Source organism: Ixodes scapularis, unplaced genomic scaffold (assembly GCF_016920785.2).
Source record: "Ixodes scapularis isolate PalLabHiFi unplaced genomic scaffold, ASM1692078v2 PGA_scaffold9__187_contigs__length_104089568, whole genome shotgun sequence".
Taxonomy (NCBI): Eukaryota; Metazoa; Arthropoda; class Arachnida; order Ixodida; family Ixodidae; genus Ixodes; species Ixodes scapularis.
The window spans coordinates 91,861,395-91,880,114 of NW_024609884.1; the positions used below are offsets into that span (position 1 = coordinate 91,861,395).

Consider the following 18,720-nt stretch of genomic DNA (forward strand, 5'->3'; position numbering starts at 1 on the left):
TACGTGACGGCGCTCCGTTCCCGGGGTCACGAGAACTGACGCGGCCTTTGGTTGGCTCCGATGGCTGGCGGCGTCTGCTGCGGCCGGGCGGGGAGTGGGACCGAGTATAGCAGCGTTGTTTACTTGGGCATTTTTACAGGTGACCTGACACGTGACGCGACCCGCGTGTGGAAACCGAAAACAACTCTGTAACCGATTTTGGCGGCAACCAGTCTTGAAGAAGGCCTGTCTCAGGCCGAAACGTCGACTCACTAAATGCTTTAAAACTCCAACAACGTTTCGAAGTGAGACTTCATTACTTTATATTTATATAGAATAAAGAGCCACTTCGAAAACCTAACTCCTTTGCTTAGACGTTTCGACCCAAGACGGGTACCCGTCTCGGGTCGAAACGTCTAAGTAAAGGAGTTAAATTTTTGAAGTGGCTCTTTATTATATACAAACTTTCGGCAGCCAAGCCCTGGACCTCGTATTATACATATATATATATATATATATATATATATATATAGGTGGAAGTAAGGTAAATATAAAAGCAATGGACCGGGAAAAGTTAACAAGTCAAAGATCCGTACTGTCGGAGATACTAATTCGAGGTTTATTTCGACGTTCTGAGCGGGGACCGCTCTTCATCAGGTGATGAAGAGCGGTCCCTGCTCTTCATCATCATCATCATTATTCCCGTAAACTAATACAAGCCTTTTTTTTTTTTTGACACTTCAGCCTCTTTTTTGCTTGCGTGACGTTTTTCGCCATTAAATTGGAATTTTATTTTTTATCATCCTACGGCTGCTGTGACCGCGCACCTTACTTTTGCCATATATATATATATATAGAGAGAGAGAGAGAGATAGAGAGATTAATCTCATTGAAGCAAATCAATTTTCGAGCCAGCAGAAAGTCCTCTATTCCCCTTAGTTTGCTCCTCGCCTTTCTAAGTTCTCGCACAAGTACTAACCGGCTTCTGGACTCTTCTGCCGTAACCCTTACAAGCTCTATCGTAGTCTCATAACAGAACAGTCATCAGAGAGGCAGGTAGGAAATAGACCTTTAGAGCGACGCGCACTTCGCGTCTTATGCTCTTGCAAATATATCCTCTCCCGGATCCTCCCATTTTGAACCCTATCATTAAGGTATGAACCCCTCCAATCTAAGTGGAGAACACGCAGAGCCTTCTCTCTTAATACCTCTTTTACGCGTCCTTCGCTACCCACGCCGACTGGGTAAAGAGGGTGCTATCAGAATTTTCGGCCGTATCCGCGTTCGAAGCAGCGCTTTGTAGAGTTCCGATAGAGAAATAAATACTCACCTGACCAGGACCGAACTGGTCTCCACCAAAAGCAGCAACGCATGGTTTGATGCCACCCGTTCCAAACGCGATCACCGTCAAGCCCACCATAGGTATCCAGCTGCAAAGCAAAGAAGTAACAAAAAAAAAAAGGGGAGTTAGATATCAAGCCAAGAATTTTAGTACGTTTGGAGCACGTGGAAAAGGAAAGCGGAGGCACAGCCCCTCGATCTCCTCTCACGCTCCTCCAAGAGCGGCCCGCTGAATCTTCCCACGAACAACAGAGCGTTCGTTCGTCTACCGTGACGGATAGTGGGGGTGCTGCATGTGGGTGAGACCGCGAAAGCCAAAATCCATGGTGGAGGCGTTGAACGCGGTCAAAATCCAGCCGTTTTTGGTGCTCCACAGCGTTTATCTGCGTTCTTGGTAGTGGGTCGATTTTTCTGTCGTTTTAAGTGTCATTTAGACAGTTGATAAGTTTTCAAGTGAATTACGGAGCACGCAATGCCTAAATATTGTAGCGTGCCGTGCTGCAAATCAAGTATGGCAAGAAACACACACATGCACAAGCTGTCGTCAACGGAAATCTTCAGGATGCCTGGTAGCGGAACATTTTTCGACAAGGCCCCGACAAAGAGAGTCAGATGCAGCCAAGAGCCAGGGCCTTTGCGTGCTCATTATCAATGACTCGATAAAGATTAGTAACAAAGCAAACATGTAGATAAAAGCCGCAATTTTTTTCGAGATAGAGCATTTCTGAAAATATAGTTACGAACAATATGTTTCTAGAAATTCTTAATGTGTGGATTGGTTTTTATTCGTCAGTAAAAGCTGTTTTGTTTAGGCCGAATATAATAAACATTAATATAATTAGACTCTCTCAATAGACTCATGTCGTTCATAAATATCATAAAACGGCAATGGTCTTCGTGTAATTCTTAACAAATAGCGCGGTGGGACGAAGCAGCTGAAATGATATATAGAATGCTATTAGAATTGTAGATACCATACTCAAGATATAAATACATTTCCCTCATCTGTTCTCTTATTTATACATTTGTCTTCTACTTGTTTTAATTACTTTTTTGTACAGGGAAACATCATTGTTTCAAATATGCATCTTCTCCATGTGTCGCAGAAGAGTGTAAATCCTTTAATATGTAATCAGAGGTTCGATACTGATACAACCCTATTATTCGAAAAATTGGGAATTATTCAAATAAGTAATTTTATCATTATAACTTTGGTCTAGCATACAAACGAGCTTTGGACCTTGGAATATCTTTCTTCATCTGATGTCTGGACTGCCACGTGCTCAAGGAAAAGCTGTGGTAATCATATGCTTAAACATACTTTCCCTAAGGTATTAAGTCATTTCTCATACCTTGGGAATGGAAGGGCCGTGCCAGGCGTCAAAATATTCGAAGTGAACCATCATAAACGTTCGCCTTTGAGTCGCGTTACCCGTCGAAATGGGAATCTGGGGTCACTGCACAAACCAGTTTAAGATCCTTGCCGCAATCGCGTCTCCCGGCACTGATTGAAATTCCAAATTGGTCATTGTAATTACCTGCTGGATAATTCAATTACCCAGCATCTTCCTTGGCGTCTTCTTCTTTAGGGACCTCCGTCCTGCTGTTCTAAGGCAGTGTCTGTCATTCTGCCTCCAACACGGACCATCCATTCACACTTCCGATTTGCGCCCCTCCACAGAGATTGAAGACACCGCGGTAAGAACGATCCCGACGCCCCACATTTCAAGTTGAAAATGCAGCCAAACTCGAGGCGCTCTTGCCCCTCCACGGTGTTTATCTGCGCTCGTACAATTTATCTGTCGTTCTTTAATGCCATTTGAATAGTCAAAGGTTCCCTGTGAATTGTGAGGCACGCACCTCTTAAAACCTGCTGCGTGCCGTGCTGCAAATCGAAAGCGGCAGGAAACCCCGATCTGCAGTACCACGAGCTGCCGTGCGAAGGAAGCCTTCGGGATGCCTGGTTACAGAACATCTCACGGCAAGGCAGCGACAAGGATAGCCAGTGGCAGCCAAAATCTAGGACCGTTGCGTGCTACTTTAAATGAGACTACAAGGTAGGAAGAAAGCAAAAATTGCTGCGGCCGACTGCGATGCCGACACAATTTCTCTCGTATCCATCTTACATGCAACCAACGTCTTTGAAGTAGCGTAGGACGCTTGTCTTTATGCGTCTTAATCCTGCGGTAATTTTCAGAGTGTTCAATAGGAGATCTAGCGCGTGATTAAATTGAGACCGTCCGATTAAAAATTAACACATATATCACCTCGAACGCAAGAAAATACGATCAAGAAATACGGCCGAGGTTCATGCGTTTGGCGGGTGGAGCCGGGTGGGCGAGAAACTGTCTTTCGCTAGCAAGCGCCACGGCCGGCAGAGCTACGGCATAAAGAACTATCGCCTCCGACGGACGAGATCCATGGGCAGGACGCTTCTGCAGTAGCAGTAGCGGAGGGGATCGAGCGGCCGTAGCCGAGGAGACATACAAGGTATCTACAAGAAAGACAAAAAAAATTCCCCTATTCACACCCAATCTCGCTGATTGGTACCAATCAGCGAGACAGACTCCGTAATGCGTTTTAGATGTGTCCTTGGTTTTCTGTACAGGACTGTGCACCTATTGGGTCAATTGACCATCTCTAGTGCGCCACAATCAAACTATACTTAGTTTCACCTGAAGTCGGAGCCAAAGTCAATATGACACGCAAGCACAAACGTACGGACTCAAAGGGCGAGGTCACGGCTCCTGTCCATGCTGAAATGCGACGAGCGCCACGAATTTGCGTTGTTGACTGCATGTGATCGGCTACACATCGGCTCAAACTGTCGATCGAGCCGACTAAAGGAGAGCTCCGGCGGTTTTTTCAGGATCACCGTTTTGCCTCAAAATTGAGTAAACACACCTGCTAACATCGGTGACCTAGAAGCCCAGATTTTAAACAGAAATAACGTTCTTTCACGAAGCTATTGAATTTGTAATTTTAATCTTCAGGATATTTTTTCGTTCTCAAGCTGGTAGTTTCTCTTGGCAATAATAAAAAAATGACACCAGCGACACGAACAAGGTCCCTCGTTGAGCTCTACAATTTGTTCCCAATGAGATAAGAAGAGGACGTTCTTTTTTGTTTTTTTTTATGAATAACATTTATAGGGTGAGCCCTTGCCGCTTCCGTGCCCCAGCGTGGCATGCAGTCTCGATAGCGTCATAGTGTCATGTGGTATAACCTGACGTCAAATGACACCACGTAGTCTGAGAGAGCCTAAAAACGGTGTGCGTGCAGAGCGTGTTCGGGACATACCAGAGACGGGCACTACTGCGACCAAATAGCTGAGAGCACGCGATACTTGTCACTCCCTCCACCGGCTACGCCGACTCAAGGGACACAAACGTTTGGCTCCTCGAACGCATCCCGGTGCAATCTCCACACGCAAGCGTTTCAGAGCGTGAAGCTACTCACATTTGATCCAGCAGTGGCGGAGTTGCCGAAACCGCCAGAGTTATGTTTCCAATGGCGTACACTATGGAAATATAAAAGATGGTCCTGCGAGAACAAAGACAAGCACAGGGAGAAGGTATAAGAAAGGATCAATTCTCGAAATGTGGTTCTAGCTGGGCCACGAGATCACCTCGACGACTATCCGATACAGACCTAAACTTTCCAAGATACGAGTCGGCAATCATTGCTCCGAGCACCGGTGAGAAGTAGCAGCCCATGATAAAGACGTGGTATATAGACTTTGCAGTGCTCTCGTCGAACATCAACATGTTTATGAGGTACAACGTCAGTATAGCTGCAAAAGATGAGAAAAACGACGCTTTAAAATCTGCACCACTCCGAGCTTTTTTTTTTTTTTTAGAATTTTATTTTGCAGAAATAACACACAGTACTTGTAACCTTTACTTTACAGAAATAACACACAGTACCGGAGAGCAAAGGGAGTTCGCATTCGAGAATACAACCGGGAGCTTCTCGTCCCCCTTAATCACGACACTCCACACGTCACTCGGAAGACGGCGTAAGAGTCGAGGGGTTCCTACTGAAAATCTGTGTGGCCCACTAGGATTTCGGAAAGGTCTCGACATGCCCTTCAAAAAATTTCTGAGAAGTTTGAAATGTCCATTGAAGTTTTCAAATATGCCTGACATCTCTTCAAGAATTTCTGAATGGTGCAAGATGTCCGTGATAGCTTTTGGAGGCCTGTGGGGTCTGTGACAATCTTATCCGGGAAAGCACGTGATCCATTAAAACAGTTTTAACGGGTCTGTGAAAGTGATAACATGATCCCTTTGAAGTATGCGTCGGGGAGGCCGCTTGCCCATTTTGTAACGGGTGGGCGCAGCAAACGGTTGCTCAGTCTCTGATCCCCGTCCCACGCGAGAATCTATTTCCTAAAACAGTTGAGTGTGTGGATTGAAGAGGGGCCCCGTTTTATCCACCAATTGGTCCGTTCGGATTCAGATGCTCGTTCAGCGAGCAGAAACGACGCCGGGGGCGCCACCGCGACGGCACAAATAAGGGCACCGTGACCATACTCAGGAGTTCATAAACGGCGGCGGATGACAGATTCGCGTTCGTTGGTTTCTCTAATGGTGTTACTGACAGTGTGTGTGTGGTTTGTGTGTGGTGCACGTGCTTGGTCTTAAGAGCGGAACTACCTTACATTTCAGAAATTTACATAGCGGCATTGTGAGTACCTCGAAAGGTGTGTTTGGCGACAAAGAACTTGGTTGCCGCTATGTAGTCTGGTCAACGCTTCTTTCTAAACCTGGTTCCGCTCGGTTTTTCAGTACACATTGGTTCTTGTCGTTTTTGTTTTTTTTCGTTTGTTTTGTCTTTTTTTTTTTAACATTGATGTAAGACTTAATGTCTAAAATAAGCTTCCAATGACGTTTTAAACAGCTGAGGCCATATTCCCGAAACTTTCTTACGACAAAAAAGTTCATACATTTATCTTACGACAACGTTCCGAACTTTTCAGTATTCCCGAAGCAAAATGTTTGTAAGTTTTGCGCAAGTTACGGATTTCGTTGTAACTTACGCAAAACTTACGAACATTTTGCTTCGGGAATACTCAAAAGTTCGTAACGTTGTCGTAAGATAAATTTACAAACTTTTTTGTCGTAAGAAAGTTTTGGGAATCTGGCCTCTGAATTAATTGAGTTTGGTTCGCAGTCATTTAGGCAGCTAAACGGTTGGAAAGCTAAAGCGCGATCCAAACCAACGCGTCGTCGCGCGCGCGTAGCACGTGCGCTTCCCGGAAATTGCGAATTTCGTGGCGTTTCTGCTGTTCCCGGTGCGCTTTCTGGGTCAGAACCATGCGCGTTGGTTAGGACGGTGCGGCGTCGGGCGAGGAGAGAGCATCTGAACCAGTCGGCGAAGAAATACGGCGCCGGAACTAGTGGCCTCCACCGACTGGCTGGGAGCAGGAGCGCTTTACAACTTCACAGCGCGTTTTCTTGCGCGTTCAGAAAAGGTTGAAATCATCCAACTTTCTTATGCGCGCCCGGAAGGCGCACGGAATCAGCGTGAAGTCACGAAATACGCAATTTCCGGGAGCCGCACGGCCTACGCCCGCACAAAAACGATTTGGTTTGGTTCGCGCTTAAGGGGGTCGAAAGCGCTGAGGGGTCTGATGGGTTAAAGGGTCTGATGAGTTCAAGGGTCTGATGGGATTTGAACGGTTGAGAGGGTCCCATAACACATAAGAGCTAAAGTGTTATTTTATTTAGAACCGTATTAAAATTAACGCTTCAGCCCTCGTGCGTTATGGGACCCTCTCAGCCGCTCAAGCACCTTTAGCCCGTCACACCAATCCATCCCTTCAAACTCCTTTAGTACTTCAAACCCCCTTTAGAGTTTCAGGCCGTTCAGCCTTTCAGATACCCAGAGCCTTTCAACCCTATGGGAGCACAAATGACTGTGAACCAAAAATAAAATGCAGTTGCTTAATATCAGATTGGAAGTTTATTTTAGACTGAGGTTTACATGCGCGTTGAAATGCAGAAAAATAATAAGAATCAACGTGTATTGAAACCCAAGGGCAAGCAGCGGTAGGCAGAACGATCAGAACTAATAGCGGAAACCGAATTCTTTGTCGCCAAAAATATATTTCGAGATACTCACAATGCCGCTGGGTAAATTCTTAAGATGTACAGTAGTTCAACTTCTAAAACCAAGCAGGAACACCACACGCACTGTCAGTAACACTTGCAGCGAAAACCACGAACGCAAAACCAACATCAGCCGCCGTTGATGAAATCCCAAGCACGGTCACGGTGTTGTCCATGGTGCCGCGCGGTGGCGTCTACGGTCTCCTTTACACTCGCCGGGTGATCTTCTGAAGCCGGGCGTACGAATAGTTGCAAAAAACAGGGCACTGAGGGACCTCCTCCCTCATCCGCACACTCAGCTGATTAAGGAGATAGATCCCCGGCCTGGGACGGGAAGGCGACACTGAGTAACCAACCGCTCGTTGGGGCCGCCCGATACTAAATGGCTAACCACCTTCCCCAACGCATATATGCTGAAGGATCTCGTAATTTCTACACCAGACCTGTTAAAACTATTTTGATGGGTCATATGCTTTACCTAAAAAGATTGTGACAGTTCCCACAGGACACTTAAAGCTATGACGGACTTCTCCCACCGCTCAGAAATTCTTGAAGGGTACGAAGGCCCCTTAGAAAACTTTGGCGGACATCTGAGACCTCTTAGAAATTGTTGAAGGCTACGTCAAAACCTTTCAAAAATCCTGATGGGCCATACAGACGGTTTTTCAATAGAGTGGTAATTAATCGTCGAAGACCTCAATCGACTCGTAAAGTTAGAGCTCAGGCAAGTTGAATAACAGACCGCCTCCGGCGGCTCGCTCGAAAAATCGAGACCATCTTCCGCTAGTTAATTTTGAACGTGTCCTACAGAGCAGGCTCTCGCCTCCTTCACAAATTTCGCAAACCGCTCTAGACCTACCAGAGGAATAGACCGACCTCACCTACCAGTCTGACTACGCCACCGCTGCCGCGATGTATGGAGGGAGCTTTAGTCTGTCTGCACGTGGGACAACCTCGCTTGAGCTCTGCGCGTGTAGAGCACGAGACGGAACGAGCCCCCTCGTGCACTGCCGTCTGCCTCCTGTGAACTAAAGTTATGGCGGTGAGATCGGTCTATTCACCATAAATGCTGGTTCACACTAAAGTCACCGGATCCTTGGCAAGTAGCGCCATTGCTTTTCTTACCTGCTAGCCGGACATAAACAGTTACTAACATACAGACGAACAAAACCTCGCAACCTCCTAGGTGATTGGCTGATCAGTGTCCGTTGCCGTGGCAATCGCCATTTCGGCCCCTTCATATCTTCGAAGCTTCGAAAAGGTCGTTCTGAACCAGTTGCACCAAGATCGCCATGGAACATCATCGTACACAAAGCATCCCTTGCCAATACGAACGTCTTTGCCACTGTGTATGCAATTAACTTACCAATCATGCACATCTCCACGGATCTCTTGGAATGATATTGTTCTTGTTGCGTATTTCAAAACAAAAAATTATTTTTCAATCCCTCCAAGCACCGACACCGCATGTGGTGGCGGTACTGTGATGTACGTTTGTTTCCCCGGTGTGTAGATAGCCAAATTTCGGTACAGAAGAAACGACTGCATAAAGCTACCCGTCACCAGCGAATTTAGATTGACTCATCAAGAATGGAAAGGTCAAGGAGAAAATGCTCATTTCCAGAGCCAAATTTGCGACCATACGGGGAACTTGGCGCTACTTCCTGAGGATCCAATGACCTTAGTTAACACGGCCCAGTTTTCTAACATTAGGTTACGTTTCGAAAGCTTACTTAGAATTCACCGCGACATGTGTGCTTCATATTAAGCGTGGCTTCCTGTTCAATGAGATAGCCTGGCACGCGATATTCGAGACACGAATGTTTCGGTGACTTATACGTAACGTAAGAAAACGCAAGACAACGGTGCTGTGTGAACCAGTCTTAAAAGACCCCGATTTTCGGAACCCCAAGACGATCGCAATGCAGTTTACATGGGTTGCACTGAAGTAACGTCAGTCACCATTGTGTTGTCCCTGCTGCTGAGAGCGTACCTTCTGTAGCCTGCATTTCGAACCATCTAATTTCTTTTTTCCCGGAGAAAAAACCGCGCGAGGAGAGGGCGTCAAACGCAAGTCATATACAGGACTCTTGAGCGGTAAGTCTTTTAACGGCTCCGGTGGAGCTATGCGGAAAGCACGAAGCAAAGCGGGGCGAGGAGGTTCAGCTCTGTCGCGCTCCGTACTTGTGCATGCCAGACTCGCGAAAAAACCGTGACGCACTCACTTCTCATGCCATAGTAGGAGAACCGCTCGCAAAACTCCGTGGCGATGATGAAGAAGACCGCCTTCGGGTACGGCTTCGGGCTCTCGCCCGTCGCTTTCTCGACCGCATGCTCCTGTCGAGAGATGAAACGAAAATGTCAACGAAAGACTCCCGGTAGCAGAAGTACTGAAAACAAAACAAAATAAATAAAACAGTCACACGCTCAATCACGGACAGTTTAAGAAGCGCAAGGCGTCCCAAGCATTTTATTATCGCTCCTCAGCCAATCAGATTGCACCATTATCCGATCGCCGAAGCGCCAATGACCAAGCTAAACGCGGTAACATAATCTGCCAGGCACTTTCTTAAGCCGCCAGTAACCCTTTGTTCTGTCTAGTTCTCTGAAAACCACTCGGAGCTCATCTCATCCGTGAGAAAAAAGCGCAAAAAAAAAACATTTTCACAGAAAAGAAAACAAAAAAAAACATGTTTTGTTAAAGTGCGCACGACGTTCCACGCGCACGCATCAGACCCAGTGCTACCCCGCAGACGGCATTCCGAAAACTAATTTTCCCACAAGACGTGAGTGTTGCCTGCACACGAGGTGCCCAAAAATTTGCTATTACCTCAGAGGGCGAAAATTGGGATGTATTTTGACGCATTATGCCCTTGTTATACAAGTCGGTAGGGTTGTTTTTTTCGACTAGGGAACTATAATTTGCTGGTTTATTTTTTCAGACCGTTGTATTACTTCGGTAACTTATACCGAGCGAGCTCCGAATGCAGAAAGGAGCTTCCAAACGTTCCGTTCACAGAGCTACGCGTCTTTCTATTGCGACGGGTTAAAGTGGGGCGATATCCAATGAAGGAGATGGCACAGTTCTGGTTGCAAGCGTTGCGGTTCTTTTGAGAGCGAGACAATACAATCATAGCTGTGTGCAGGGCGGTCACGTTAGAAGGGCTGAGGAAACAGTGCACGTGTGGCCGACGGAACAGATAACAAGAGCCATTATCGTCTATATCTCGGCCGCGTGCACAGATTCCGGGTCATCACCACACAGAACCCGACGCCACACGATTATGCAATGCGTTTCATCTTTTCGCGTTAGCTGTTGAGGTTAGAAAATACCACACGAACCACGTCTACCAAAGGAAAGATCCAATATCACATGGGAGGCAATATGAGCTAGCATGGCGCTTTCCAGATCTGTGCGACGAAAATACCGTACGGGGAGCATCGGATGCCCTAATTTGTTCAAAAAGAGTTTGGAATCGATTGCCAGAGTTGCTCTTGTCGCGCCGTGACAGTAGGTTCTATGGCCTCATATGCCGAAGGCACCGTTCGGGTGGCCCTTTTATCAATGGACAGTGCTCCGACGCGAGCGCTTCTCGCGAGCATCGGGACGTATTTCAGAGGCATGGTGGGCTAGCGGGGCCGGTGTGAGGATCGCGCGGGCGAGAGTGGTCCAACGCTTCAGCACCATCGCGCAGTATTCGAGAGTTTCAGAGAACCATTTGCGCACATTCGATGCAGTACGATGGGCCCTCTGGTACGAATTGCGCATGCACCACCACAGAAGACTCTCATATGCACAGTGAATACCGGAGGGCCCATGGTACCGTATCGGATGTGCAAACACGGTTCCTTAAAACTCCCTATTATCTGGAATCCGGCAGCAGCGCCACAAGGGCACTCCGCGATCGCTGCCACTCTCTCCCTTTCAGTCTTGGCCGCCCGCTCACTGATCTGTCGGCCCCTCAGCGCCTCAGCCCTCTCAGGCCCTCACCTATCTCCTTAAGTCACTGGAACTTTACTATATCCCTGCCCAGTAGAGAGGGCAAGAGAGAGAGTAGCAGTGATCGCGAATGCAATTCCGAATGTGGCGCTCATGTCGAATAACGTACGATTCTCCACAGTGCGCAGTGAAGCTAAATCACGGGACCACTTTCGCCCGTTGGCCAAAGCGAGGGATCGTCAGACGTCCCCTTCTAGCCGCCACTTTGTGAAGCAATAAAACGCAATGATGAAGTTCAAAACGGGTGGCACTTGTTTTCCTGGAGTTGTGATAAGCGACTCGAACCTCCGCGAAGGTCATATATCCTTTCCGTCTAGAAGGCCTTCGTGAAGTATCTGCAGTGGTTTCTGGGGTTTAGTTCGTGTAAATTATTTAATGATTCGAAAATACGGTCGGGCCGTTTTTGAGACTAATAAGAAGCAAATGTTAGTCACTGGTGCACCACCGAGAATATGGTGCACAAATATTATTTCAAGACGGAGATGCTAGCCTGGTACGACTTTATGTTTACCAGGAGTGTTTTTACCAATGGTTCATTGGCGACTCGTGAGAAACTACCCCAGGCCCAATTCAACGTTTTCGTATTTTCGTAAACACGGGTCGTGAACTTCTTACGCTATCAATAATAAACGGCCACAGTTATTTGGAGCGTTCTTAGCTTCTGCCACTTTGCGATATTAGATTCCTAACAAAGCACATATGTGTGAGAGTGTGAGCGCATCTCTTTGTTCGTGACCAAACAGGTGTTTCCAACACAAGAAAGAAAAAAAAACTAGCCTAATGGGCCTTTATGCCTCGCAAATAATATATCTGCAATGCGTTTCTTGCCGTGTCCCGTGCCCGTGCCCCTGCATTAAGCAATACCAGTCAGCAGCATAATGTTTGATCAAGTCAAGTTATTCTCACACGCGTAAACGGACAGAGAGAGAAACAGTTATTCCGCCTGATGAATTAAGAGTGGAGACAGAGCGGAACGACACGGAAGACGCCATTAGACGCTCCATCAACATCCGAGCAAATCGACGATTCCCGTCGCAGAATTGCGCACGTGCCGCATCGCAGCGTCTCACTAACAGCCGGGCCAGGTCGCTACACTTCCTGATCTAGCGTATCATGCAGTGCGCATATGAAACCCCCGCCCGTACTTCGGGTACTAACAAAATGCGTGCTGCATGATGCAACCTTTCGTAGGCGATACAGCGGGGTATTGGCTCCCAGTATTAAAGTTTCATTATAGAAGCTACGCCCCGTTGAGGCAATTTAGCAACAGTCCAATCAGTGCGAAAACATACCGGGACATGGCCCTAGATGGAATTCAACAAACGACGGTGTGGCCTGCTGCTTAAATAGTATTGGTGGCACCTCGGGGCCGTGGGTTGGTTACCGTCGCAAACGTGCATAAAACGCGAAAGGAGACGATGCTTTCATGCGAGATTAAAAGCACCGTCTGGTTAATGCTGGACGCCCTTGCACGGATTTCGGGATAAAGCCCGTGGTCGTTGCAGTGCGATGCTAGCGCGTTAATGGCTCACTGATTTCAGAGACGTCACTTCCACCCGAAGCCTAGATTCAGCATTCAAACTCAATATAATATTATTCTCCACGGAAAAAAAAAAAACTGCAGCATACGAAAAAAAGGAAGCGGCTGTTTTTTTGTTTTTATCTTATGTACACGGTGAGGTCGTAGGGACCAGCACATTTGGCACACCTTGAAAAAATGTGAATTCGAATCGTACATTCCTGAAACGTCGTTTCGCGAAAAGTTTTGTCAATTTTTTTACAGCTCTACTCAGCGCTGATAAAATTAAAAAAAAAAAAATAGTGCGAAGACGGTGGCCGTGCATCTTCAATGTCCTATACCGGAGGTTCGTAGTCTACACACACACACACACACACGCGCGCGTACGCGCACACGCACACGCACACGCACACGCACACGCACACGCACACACGCGCACACACGCACACAGACGCACACACACTAGGTATATTCCGACTCGTCGGAATATACTTAATGAGATAGCCCATCAAAACCTCAATTACAGCGCGGGAGACGTTCTCTGTGTCTGTTCCTCCTACTGAAAGTTCTTCCGATTTCTTCCACCGCAGTCTGAGGTGTAATACGACATGATTAGCTACCACCAGCTCGCCTGCACTCTCACCGTCTTTTCACTAATAGAAAAAAACATTTGATTTTCAACAGAGACTCAAAGCAGTGTATCTAGACTTCCAAATAAAATGTATTAGAAATTGTTGTAAAATAGATAAATGGGCTAGTTGGTACATAATTGAATGGAAAGCGCCGAATGAACAAGGACGAAGAAGGGGACAGAGACGAAGCGCTAGAAATTGTTATGAGGTGGCAAGGCAAAACCTTAACTGAAACGCGGTGGCCAATAGTTTTCGGAAACTCCTTAGGGACTCGTTACAAAAAAATCAATAGTTTTTCAACACAGACACGAAACAGTGTCAATAGACTTTCAAATTATATTCGTATGAAATACACTAGAAACTTTATGCGGTAGCACGTCGAAGCTTCAGTTGGAACGCGGTGGCCAATAGTTTTCGTAAACTCCTTACGGATTCGGTACAAAACTCATTTGCATTTCTATTGAGACTCGAAAAGATACGATGAGTAGACCCCATAAACTTTTAACTGAAATTCATTAACACATTTTGTAAGGGGGGAGGGGGTGGGGGCACCCCTTTTTGCGGCATAGCGAGTCACCGCGACCCAACAAGGGTCACGTGACCGTAGAAAGGGCACAGTCTGCTGTTTCCTCGGGCGCTCAGCTTTCTGCGCTCTTTCTGTGTAAGTTCAGTATGACGGAAAATTCACAGCTTCACTTCGCCATGGCGCGGAGTAGAGTTTAGTTGTCTGAATGCTAACAACTGTGGTGAAACATTTCGACGGGCAAAACATTTCTAATTAAAATATGCCAACTGGTACGAATACTTAAAGTATTCGTACCAGTTGGATTTTAGGTAATTAATTTATAATTTTCACTTTACACTCTCTACCTAACGTCCGCCGCGGTGGGTAATGTTATCATGAAGCAATCAAGTTTCTATTTCCAGGCTCTTTTTTTTTTTTTTTACTTTAGCCGTTTTAGGGAAAACAAAAAGAAAAACAAAGACCCCATATCATCGAAAATATACATATGAATAAACCGTACTGATCGAATGGAATAAATGTGGCGAAGCCACCGAAAGACAACATTTCAGCGCTGCCAAAGAATTTGTTTTTGGGCAGCTTTGTTACCTTTATTCAATTCAATCAGCATGGTTTATTCATCTGAAGAGAGAGAGGGAGTAAATGAATTCTTGTTTTGGAGACATTATTTTCTTTTGGGGGGACCGCGTATGATGATGACCAATTTCCTTGTATATAAATACATTTTTGCTTCGCCAATATTGAACAATTTAGCGCAAAAATGTTGCTGATTTGTGACGCTACCAGGCAAACCCGGCGCCGCTTTGCTTTTTTTGGTCGTCTCAATGTTGTCTGATAGCCGCCACGGTGGCTCCGAGGCAAGGAGCCGGCCAACGGATCCCCAGAAGGCGGTTCGAATCCCACCCGAGGGGCCCTTAATCTGACAGAGGCTTATTGCGGAAAATGTGCCATGTGACCGAGCTTTCGGTGAGATCTGGCACGCTCCAGTCCTCCGCTGGGGCGTGCCAGATGTCCTCCGTTGGGTTGGCACGTAAAAACTCGAATTTTATTTCATGTTGTCTAATACATTCGTTGGATACGCATGGGCCGTTCTGGTGTACACAAACACGCTTCAGGTTTGGTAAACACGCCAAACGCTATTCTATTTGAAAAGAGCTCACCACGCTCGTCGACGTTACAGACTTACTTCAGTTAGAAAGAAAAAAAAGAACCGTAATTTTCCCGTGTGAGAATGCAAGCAAAATTTTATTTATGCCACCGCCATTTCGAACAAAAACGATGCCAACTTCGTCTCATAATTATTCTTCGAAGCTTCGAATTTCCCTAATTGCTCGCACTAACCACCCTTTCATGGTTTATGTAGAGACAGAAAAAAGGATAGGAGAAGGAGAGGTAGAAAAAAAGATCAAAACACTGTCAGAAGCCTGCAATGTCACGGTCTTCATAATAGAGATGCATGTAATTGACTGTTTATTAAGCCAGTGACAGAAGGATTCTTTGAAAACAAAATTAGCAAGAAGGCAAGTTGGTTTAGGCAACAAATGATTTAAACTGGACAAAAAAGGAGACAACACGCAACACGTCTTGCATTGTGGTTCATCCCCTTTTTTCGTCCATCGTCTAAATTATGCGAGAAGCATCCTGTTGACAATCCTTCATTCGTTCCCCCTAATGTGAGTGTTGAACTGGCAGCGCGGCCCTGCGGTTGCCGCTTTTAAGCACGACTGCTACACACAACGGTCGGCATCGTTCTGTCGACTGAGGTTTTACCAACACGTGCTATATCGAAAATGTTTCTTTAAACAACGCCAACCGCACAAAGACGGTTTTGTCAATAAACGCTAAATGCAAAAACAGAATTGGTAAAACAAAAAATAGCCAGACGTCGGTGACAAAAATAACGCACAAAAACAAGTATCTTTAAAGTTGTTGTTTCTTTAATCTTTTTTTCTAAAAACAAGGTACTATACTCGGCGACAACTTGGGACTTTCAAGGGAGGAGGAGAGCGCGCACTGAGCTTTAATCAGCGCTCAAAAGGGGAGACAGCACGCGTGTCCGTACCTTTGACTGCACTGCCAAGAAAAGTTGTCGCCGAGTACAGTATCTACAAAATCTAACCCTGGAACTTGGTGACAAAAGGTATAAACAAACCTAATGCTCCAAGTGAAGCCTCGTGTTTATCTTTGTCCACTCGGTCGCCATGCTTCAGGATAAGAACGTCCATATCAAACCAGCTGGCCTGTATCGCGAACTCCACTTATCCTCCGCTGTCGTAGCGTGCGCGTGAACGTATCTTTGGCAAGCTTGAAATTGCACGCACTTGCCTGCACGAGCAGAGACATGGCGGCGGCCAGATGCTCAGCTTGCAATCGTATATGGATATCTTAGCTAAGTCTGTGTGAAAGAAAGTCTGCCAAGCCTGGGGCGCGCGAGCGCACGAGGCTCGAGTTGACGCAGTCTTAGCTAATATCCTAGCTACACTAGCGCTCTCAACTTTCATTGAGCCGGGGTACGATGGGAGATAAAAGTCGTGTGGGAATACGCTATGCCTTTTTCGTGCACCGAGAAAGTTGGACGCGTTTCAGAAGTGAGCCTGCGCTATCTCCAGGGCGGACAAGCCTCTCGATGAAAACTCCTCCGTATGCGAAAGAAATTTCGACGACAGGTTTGTACATCTGTGCGCCGTTAAGACAGGCAAGGTTATCGTCAAGCCCTTGCGTTCCCGCTTGCCCGGGATGAAGGCACAAAAGGGCCCGCTTTCCGAGCAGGCCCCTTTGTGCCAGCTCGGAACTTTAAAGCGATTCCATGCAGCATGAAGTTGTTGGCGTCTTGTTTATACTTGTTAAACTACATCATGCACGCTTGCAATGTATTCCGTAATATCCAGTCGAATCGATATACGTGCGAATGAATAAAAGGGTAAAACATTATCAGTGGCAATCGTTTCTATGCATGTTTTTTTTGTTTTAAACAGAGGTGAAATATATTTTTACTTAAGGCGCAGATCGAATCAATGCGCGCTATTGTGGAAACAAAATCATCCTGCAAGTTCTCCCGTCGAGAATCCTCGCCGCCTCGCGCTAATAAAGTGAAAAAAGCTGCAATTGCTTAAACAAAAATTGCGCGTCGTTGATAGCACCCACGAAAAATAATACTCCAAATGTTCTGTAGACCGAAACAACCAAGAGCTGAAAAACACGCAAGTAATAGCTGCCGCCGCGCTTTCGCTCGCTGCGTTTCCCGAGACGTTTACAGCGCCCCTCTCCGATGCTCGGCATTTGCTTCAGACCCCTTCTAAAACACTATAGGGGTGTGCCGTGATCGTTCTAGCGGCAGCTCTGGCCCCCAATCATACCTCTTCCGACAATATTTGCTGCTACGATACTCTCTAGATGTTCCCCAATAATAAGTGCTTCGCTGGCGCTGGCCATGGGCAGCGATGCGGCGGACGCCGCCATCTTTAGCTCTCTACGGAGAGAAAGTCGTCTGCATTTAGCGCAGGAGTTGCGGTGACGTCAGAACGACGCCGAGCTCTGATTGGCTTTGAATGAAAGGAGAGTGGGTAGACCTCGGTGCCAGATGCCTTGAGGTCTACCTGCTATTTGTTTGCAACCAGCCAATAAGAGCTCGGCGTTCAGACATCATCGGAACCTCTGCAAAAGAAGCGGACGAACCTACGCTTCACATTGGTGCGACCCCCCTCAGTCAACTGAGGTAGCGAGCTGAGTTGAACTTAATGGTCTCTAGCGGGGCTCGATTACAGTTGGCGCCGCCGTGTAACTCCGGCCGATCGCGATTGAGTCAGCTGTCGTTGGCCTAATGACAGCTAAGAGCACCAGTGTAACGAGGGTATAAGACTCTTTCTAGCAAAACGGCCCAGAAACATCACGCTGTCAGTAAAGCGATTGTTATCCCATGGACAGGTATTGAGCTCGATAAACCAAGAATGAAAATGTGGCTTCCGACGTGGACGCCTCTGGTCTACCTCAAACGTCGGCGTACTCGCGGCTCTCAGTTCAGACGCAGCAGAATACGCTGCCATAAGTCGGAACCCTATCGATGTGCGAAGACACGACTGTTCCGGGGACACGGTTTGCACAGAGCCCAATGTTTAGCACCGCCTCTGCGGGCAGCCCCGCACACTGCTCCCTCGGTCGGGACGTGACGTACGATCGTTACTCGTACGACACTCCCACTGCTCCACTCGTTGGAGAGAAGCAAATGCACAGAGCCTCGGGGGACGGCGAGAGTTTTCGCTCATCCCAAAATGCCGCCCAACCTGAAGAACGAAGCTCCGGATATCCGGCGCTATGTTCGCTGCACCGTTATTCTGTCATAAATTCGGATATCTGGATATCCGAATGCCATGTTCGCTGCACCGTTATTCTGTCATAAAAAGTTCACTGGAAGAATAGATCACCTAGACCTGCACGAACAAATATGTTGTATTTTGTCTCTTTTAAATCCACCTGGTGACGTCACAATTGTGTAAAATTACACGGATCTCCTCGAGCCTGGCGGTGGCACAGCAGCCGAATTGGATACGGTTTACGCTTCGATCGATTGTTCGTCACGTTTCAATGCATCAAATCCTAATATTATATGCATTAAT

General features: G+C 46.8%; 1 protein-coding gene across 2 annotated transcripts in view; it reads right to left on the reverse strand.

Annotated features, from left to right (window-relative positions):
- LOC8041128 (solute carrier family 15 member 1) overlaps positions 1-18,720 on the reverse strand; it is a 340,827-nt gene that overhangs the window by 72,427 nt on the left and 249,680 nt on the right. For both annotated transcript variants that reach the window (XM_040218270.3, XM_029975228.3), the window contains 4 exons: positions 9,659-9,770; positions 4,972-5,113; positions 4,780-4,863; positions 1,310-1,409 (listed from right to left, as the gene is read on the reverse strand). In XM_040218270.3, the coding sequence (XP_040074204.1) occupies positions 1,310-1,409; positions 4,780-4,863; positions 4,972-5,113; positions 9,659-9,770 (438 nt within the window). The remainder of the gene's footprint in view (positions 1-1,309; positions 1,410-4,779; positions 4,864-4,971; positions 5,114-9,658; positions 9,771-18,720) is intronic.